General features: G+C 38.4%; 1 protein-coding gene and 1 long non-coding RNA gene across 2 annotated transcripts; both read left to right on the top strand.

Moving 5' to 3' along the window:
* The first annotated feature begins 1,505 nt into the window (after positions 1-1,505).
* On the top strand, positions 1,506-2,391 carry LOC106529703 (cortexin-2). The gene has a single exon (XM_014025191.1). The coding sequence runs from the start codon at positions 1,526-1,528 to the stop codon at positions 1,832-1,834; it is 309 nt and encodes a 102-aa protein (XP_013880645.1). The 5' UTR covers positions 1,506-1,525; the 3' UTR covers positions 1,835-2,391.
* A 118-nt stretch (positions 2,392-2,509) lies between these two features.
* LOC106529705 (uncharacterized) lies at positions 2,510-7,037 on the top strand. The gene is made up of 2 exons (XR_001311668.1): positions 2,510-3,791; positions 5,560-7,037. It is a non-coding gene; the product is annotated as an uncharacterized LOC106529705 (long non-coding RNA).
* Positions 7,038-7,747: the final 710 nt, after the last annotated feature.

Here is a 7,747-nt window from a genome sequence, read left to right on the forward strand (position 1 = left end):
GTGATGAAGGATTTTTACTCTTTATAACCGAATCAAAGTGTTTTAACCTTCTGACACTTTTTTAGTCATTAACCAATAAGCAGTAAAAAGAAACATTATTTGTAAGATAAACATTTTATGTGAACATAATTGAGCCTGATTTTTTTGTTGATTTAAGTAGTAGCTTTATATGAACGCAGTGGCGCCTGCAGAAAAGTTTTTCGGGGGGGCCAGGGGAGTCACTGAAAAACCAAGGGTGGCACACCAAAATTAATATCTATAACAGAAATTTTAGGATGTGTTTGTAAAAATGACAAATTGAAAACTGTGACAATATAAAGCTATGGTTTTGCCAACAGATGTTCAATTTCTAATTTCACAGATAATATCACTGATGACATTCAGACACCAAAAAATAGAATAAAAAAGAGATTTTTACCTACATAGAAAAACACTTAATGTGAGTATTCTATAGGTAAAATGAAATAAATTTATTTGTTAAGCAAGAGAATCAATACTGGATGAACTAATGTTTTACGGTAAATGTGCGGATTTAAATTACTTAAATTTTAAATTTGATGGGGACAGTTCCCTTCAAAAATGATTGTCATTTTATTTAAAAATTATTTTATTTTAAAGGCATTTACAAGCAAAAAACTTTTTAAAATTTAAAGCCATCACCTCTTCTATGCGTGTAAAAAAATTATTTGCTTGTTGTTTACTTTTGTGAAGAAAAACTGTGATTATAAAATCCCAAAACTGGAAATAAAGACTAAAACAAGCACAATTAAAAACTACATCTACTGTAATATCCCAAATTATTCAGTTATTTGCTTTTTGTGTCATAAATATGATTTTGGTCTGTGAGAGAAAACTGGAGTGGAGAACAGAAAGTTGATCTAGCAACCTTCTTCCTTAGAGGCAATATGTTGCTCTACCAACTGTGCCACTGTACTGCCTAATTTTATATTTATTATATAATTATTTAAATTATTTAACTAATATTTGATTAAAAGATATTTGAATATAACCTCATGAGAACCTCCATCTTTATTTGAGAATATTGGTTTTAGATTGGTTGTCCTTATTCAGAGGTGCTACATTTTAATTTTAATTAAATTTTTTATTTTAAATAAAATATAAATTAATGTTTTTAACTCTTAATTGTTAAAAAAAATCAGTGTTTGTTTTTATTTTTATGGAGGTTCTATTCCTAAATAGGTAGGGGATTTGAAAAAAGGATAAACCTGGGTACTCAAGAGGATAAAACTGGGGGGGGTCATTAGGGTGGTCAGCTTATTCTCGGCCCCCCCTGCTGGCGCCCCTGTATGAACGTTAACCTTTGTTTGATTGGTTTTGATTATTCGATGTACAAAAGACAATGAAGCAACTGTTTTCACATTAAAACAAGATTTTGTTTCTTTTACGTAACGGTTTGATTTGTCRCTCGGCAGTCATTAAAAACGAGGCTTGAGATTTTGTTTGTTTATTTTTGTTTTGCAGACATCTTTTTTTCCTGACTCGTGGTTGATGAAGATGTTTCTCCATGGATAGGCGGGGATGGGCACAAACTGAGCCGACCGGACTCCACCATCACCTGAACATGGCCGATGACCTCTACAGCAGCACCTTCTCCGCCTCCGAGTCCGACTTCTCCTCCTCCTCCTCGTCCTCCGCCTCCTTCCTCACGCTCGAGCAGAGGGCGGCCTTCGTCTTCGTCCTCATCCTCTTCATCTTCCTGGGGCTGCTGATCGTCCGCTGCTTCCGGATCCTCCTGGACCCGTACCGCAGCATGCCGTCCTCCACCTGGACGGACTACATGGAGAAGGACACCTTTGATTACCGGATTTCCTGACAGGCAGCCTGAGAGGCAGCAACCCTGACAAACTAACTGTTAAACCGAGGCGACGATCATTCTGAGAAAAAAAAAAGCAGAGAAAAACACAAAATGCACATTTTCTTACTGGGGATTAAATCACAAATAAACCAAAACAACAAACTATTTTGAACTAATAACAAAAACTGAAGGTTGTTAAATTTGCTTTGGTTCTAAAACTAAAATAAATTTACTTAAACTTCGACTTGTAAGAAAAAATGCAAATTTCATTTTTGAGACGCTGTGTGGGCGTGGCCATTTTTGATAATCGCGGCTTATTTTTGTACACAGCTGAATTCTAGGCTGCGTACATTGTTTTGCTCATGCTTTGTAACCACTCGACCACTGCCCTCAAGTTTATGGTTTAATATAAAACCTCTCCAATGGCCCCCCACAACAGTCAAACATTAGCTTCTGGCCAGGTGCCCCTCTTTGCAAATGCACAAACAATGCCACAAAATATGTAATGAAACTTTTAGAATATTTTTCTCACTTTTATTCTCTGTTTTGTAATTATTACTTTTTTAATTCCCACTGATAAAACAGCTTTTCAACAAACCAACAAGAACAAAAATAAATAAATTTYAATATATTATCATAAAATATATTTTAATATGATTTAAAAACAGATTTTATTTTACGATAGTGATTTAGAAACACTTTTTTAAAATGTTGCTATTTTTTCTTATCTTCCCTCCAGCGTTGAGGCACCCCTTGCCCCCCTGATGGGCCCCCACTTTGAAAAACACTGCTAGAGAACACCTTAGAAATGGAAATAGGCTCATTTAAACCAGTAGGARAAGGCCACAAGACTAAAAGGGTTAACATAGTGACTCCCACAATTATCCTGAGAGACTGGGTTTGTCAAAGCAAAGTCACCATTATAGAATAAAAACTTAAAGAAAGTTTTAACTTTTCTAAGAAAACACATTAAAACTATGTAAAGTTTCAAAAGGTCCTATAAGGCTTGTATTTTCTTAGCGACACTTTAATCAAATGTGAGTGATGAAACCGCTCACTACAGTGGCAGGACAAGAAAAAAGTGCATTTTGTGTTTTTTATTTTAACTGCTTTGAGTCTGATTGTGGCCTCGGTGTGCCCGGCAGGACAGGCAGGCAGCACATCTGAGCAAAAACACAACATTTACCACCAAAAAATGATGAAATTGATCGGATAAAATACATTAGCATTGTTTGTTGGTTCAAACCCAAGAAGCTGACTCTGGCCTGCAGTCTGCAGCGGTGGTTTGTGCTCAGACCTGCTGAAGGTTGGAGGAATCCCTGCGCTCTGCAGCGCTCTGACAGCAGCACTGCAGGACTCAGCAGTGATGCGGTGAGAACAGCCAGCGGATGTCGGAGCGTGAAAGGTGAGCGGGGATTTCATCAACTGCCTGCTGGGCACCATGTTAGGGTTGCTGTCTCTCACGGGAGAACMTTTGTTTTGTCTTTTTGTTTTTTTCCCCCCTTTAAAGAAAAAAAAAGACTTTTTTTTCCTATTAACTGACTTTAAGAACTTATCCAAACAGTTTGTGAAGCTGGCAGAGAAGACGAGGTGTTATTTCTGAGTGGTGGATGTGGAGGTGGATGTGGAGGAGGTGCAGGAGGAGGCCCGGGAGAGTTGAGAGTGAACAAAGCTGCGTTGAATCGGTTTGACTGCAGAAATGAGACGAGTCGGCTTCCAGTGGCTCTCCGTCGTCCTGCCAGCCTGCCTGTTGCTTGGTAACTGGTGGATGTGGGGTTTTTTTTTTTTTTTGGTTGTTTTTTTTGTGTCGGCTGAAGGCTGAAGTCAAAAGATCAGCTCTGAAAGAAGAACGGAGGCATTTCAAAACAAATGACCACCGTCCACTCAACATTTTTCCCCCTCACAGACACATACAGTACTCCACCTGTCCGGTACAGCTCCAACTCTGACTGGTTGTCAGGAAACACACCTGCGGGTGAGTCTGTCACCTCCCCGAGTCTAACGCTTCAAATCACTGGAGWAATATAAAAACTTCCAAAGAAAAAGCAAGTATTTTGTAGGCACTATACATAAAAGGCACATTATGAAGTAAGTACCTGTATACCTGACTCTGACTTGCTTTGTAAGGTGTAGACCTATGACCAGGTAAGTATCAGGTATGTACCTGATAGGTACCTGACCATTACTTGGTTTGTACAGGGTACTTATACGTGTATCTTATGTACGGGGCACTTCTGATACTGGGTACAAACTTGATACTTGCTGAATATGTAACTGGTATTTACAGATAAGTACCCAGTACTAGCCAGGGATGTACCTGGTACATGTTGTATACTAGGTACTTACCTGGTACATGTTGTATACTAGGTACTTACCAGTAACTGGTACATGGTAAGTTCATGAAAAAGACTTAGTACCTACTGGAACCAAACTGTATTAAGTGGCTTTGTACCCTGTACTTACCTGTATGTACTCAGTACTTAGAATGTATGTAACTAGTATTTATAAGTAAGTGACAAGTACTTGCCAGAGTCTTACTTAGTACATGTTGAATACTAGGTACTTGCATGGTAAGTGCTTGAAAATTACTTGGTACCTACAGATGCAAGGCTGTATTATTAGGTGATGTTGTATCCTGCACTTACCTAGCATGTGCTCAGTACTTAGAGTGTATATACCTGGTATTTATGAGTAAGTGGCTAGTACTTGCCAGAGTCTTACTTGGTACATGTTGTATACTAGGTACATGCACGGTAAGTGCTTGAAAATTACTTGGTACCTACAGAAACAAGGCTGTACTATTAGGTGATGTACTCTGTACTTACCTGGTACATACACAGTACTTAGAGCATACATATCTGGTATTTATGAGTAAGTGACCAGTACTTGCCAGGGTCTTACCTGATAAATGTTGTATACTAGGTACTTACCTGGTACATGGTAAGTTCATGAAAATGACTTAGTACCTACTGGAACCAAACTGTATTAAGTGACTTTGTACCCTGTACTTACCTGTACATACTCAGTACTTAGAAGGTATATAACTGGTATTTATGAGTAAGTGACTACTTGCCAGGGTCTTACCTTGTACATATGATATACCTTCTAAGTACTTACCTGGTACATGATAAATACATGAAAATGAATTGGTACCTACAGGAACCATACTGCATCAAGTGACTTTGTACCCTGTACTTACCTGGTACGTACTTGCTACTTAGAGCATACATATCTGGTTTTTATGAGTGAGTGACCAGTACTTGCCCGAGTCTTACCTGGTACATGTGTACTAGGTAATTATCTGGTACATGATAAGTGCATGAAAATGACTTGGTACCAATAGGAACCAAATTGTACTCTTACCCTGTACTAACCTGGTACATKGTCAGTACTTAGAGCATATACATACCTGGTACATTAATGCAAACTGTTAGGAAATACTTTCTATTAATTGTTGCTTAATTGTCTTTATTTTATTGGGGAAAATAATTGATTTTTTACTGTAAACATTCTTCAGATTAGTTTTATGACTGTTTGGAATCATTCTTGTCAGCTGCAAATTATTTATTTGAAGAAAAAAATGAAATGAGATCATATAAATCTTTTAGATGACAACACACCTTTGGTAGCACAGCCAGGCCTCTCCTTCAGTTTCCTGGGACTTTTATGTAGATTAGGATTCTGAAACCCATTTCCAGGCACAGCAGAAGGCAGTGATGTGTATCTCTGTTTCTGTCTTGCAGCGGGGCCCCCCCTCAGGCGACCTGCAGAGTTCTGCTGTAATGGGCCTCCTCGTGGTTGGAGGTCTTCTGTCAAACCTCGGCGCTGAAAGAAAAGGTTTGAAGTCAGAATAAAGAATCAGAGGGAAAGAAAAAGGCCGATCTCCTCTGGGCTTTCTCCCGTGGGGTGGTTAGGGCGCTGAAAGGTTCATTTCCTGAGTGGACGGACAGAAATCTCTGTTTTCAAGAGTCGTCTCTGGCTGAAAAYGTTTCTTATTCCAAATATTTAATTTCAACAATCTTTTTGAGAGCCTTCGAAGAAAATAAAAGTCCTGTAGRGGCTCCTGAACAACATTACCCTGCACTTCCTGCAGACTAACAGGAACCCTCCTTCCTCCACCTCCTATCTTTAGAATGCTCCGGAGGGGTCCTCGCTGCACGGAAGGTGACCGAACCTCCTCCTGAAGGGAAAAAAACTGACAAAGTGWAAAGGGATTATTATTTTCTTTCTTCTTTTTCTTTTTGAAGCCGAGGAAGACTTCTGTAACGTCCTCGTCAAAGCCTCTGCTGAGTAAAATCAGCATGTTCAGGTGGAAGAGAGGATCATAAACTTCTCAACGGATTTTTTTTTTTTTAAGTTTTGACTTTTTTCTTAACTTTTTTGGGGAACTTATTTCAAAACTTTGGGTTTCCGTCGATACCAGTTGGACACCTCCAACTGATCAAACAGAGAATCTAAAAATCATCCATTCATCCATTAATCCATCATGCACCTAAAACTGTCATCACAATTAAGAATCACTCACTTGATTTCACTTAATAACGTTGTTTTTGGCAATTTTTTACTGACGTGTTTAGAAAATATGACAAATTTAATTTGACCTCAGCCAACAAAAATATCCTAATTGTCAAAACAGATTTAAGTATTACTGGTTAAAAAGGCCTAAATGACACAAAAGTCATGAAATTCTTCATTATTTTATTTTTATCAAAATGTGATGTTTGAAAATACTTACCAAATTATTTTTCCGTGTAAAAATATCTTTTTATTAAGCTCTTTTCTTTTCATTTGATGTTCCTTCATTTTGTTTAAATCTTAACAACAGAAGCGTTTTCTTTACATTGAGTGCGTACCTGCATTTCAGATCTGCATTTCTGGAAAACTACTGAAATAAACTCTATAAAGTCTCACCATTTGATAGAGTTCAGAAAAACATGGATTTCTGGATTGAATATGATGAGACACGTTCACATCTTAGGATAGAGTTCACGATTTCACATGCATGTTTTCATAAACACATATAGTCGTGCATTCTGCACACAGATACTGACTGTCCCAGCGACTCACTGCCAAACAATAAAACTCCTCCCTTCTCTCCTTCCTCATACCTCACCCCCCCTCAACTTTCATTGGCTTCTTTTAATCTCTGTTGGCTTTGCCACCTTGACAGGTAAATGCATTTGAGTCGCTGGAGCTCATAAAGGAGTAAAATGGTGATAAAGGAAGGAAATACGTCTCTGAGACGTCTCACTGTCTTATCTTTTCTCTTCCTCCCGCGCATGTCTTGCCTTTGAAAGAGCTAAAACTCTCATTACTCTGCTGTCAGCCGCTGCTTTTATTGAAGTTGGGCTAATGTGCTTTAAGGCTGCGGACGCTTGTGTTTGTTAACTGCAGAGCCCGCAGTATTGTTGCTGTGCACACCTTTCATGAGTATTTGAGCATTTATTGTATTTTTTGACAATTAAAGATTTAATAGAAAGATAAACTGATATTTTCTCTAGAAAATGTTTTTAAGTTTTCAGCTGCAGAACTTTCAGTTGCACTTCGTGTCTTCAGTAAAAAACTTTGAGCCCTTTAATTCTGCCTTTTAGCCGTCTGCACCATCCTCATCCTCCCTGCTCCTTTCAGTCTACATATCCACCCCTTCCTCCTTGCCTTACACTGTTTACATAGAATTAGAAATTCGAGCAGTGCTCTTGCTGATATTACCCTTTAAGGGAGTTTGGGACAGGATAATTGTCTCTGCTGGCTGTTTGTTTCTATGAAGTGTTTGTTCGTGTTCAGCTTTGAGAATGACCGCAGCTTCGCAGGTGAACTTTACCCCTCAGGCTGTTGGGTTTTTTTTCCCAGACTGTCTTGTTTTTTTGTTTGTTTTTTTACTCTGTACCTGAAGGAAAAATCCACTGAGGCAAAAGCAAAAGGAATCAGGGC

The sequence above is a fragment of the Austrofundulus limnaeus genome, unplaced genomic scaffold, assembly GCF_001266775.1.
Source record: "Austrofundulus limnaeus strain Quisiro unplaced genomic scaffold, Austrofundulus_limnaeus-1.0 Scaffold460, whole genome shotgun sequence".
Taxonomy (NCBI): Eukaryota; Metazoa; Chordata; class Actinopteri; order Cyprinodontiformes; family Rivulidae; genus Austrofundulus; species Austrofundulus limnaeus.

Bases quoted from the DNA above. Each gene is read 5' to 3' on its own strand.
- LOC106529703 (XM_014025191.1), top strand. From the start codon at position 1,526: ATGGATAGGCGGGGATGGGCACAAACTGAGCCGACCGGACTCCACCAT.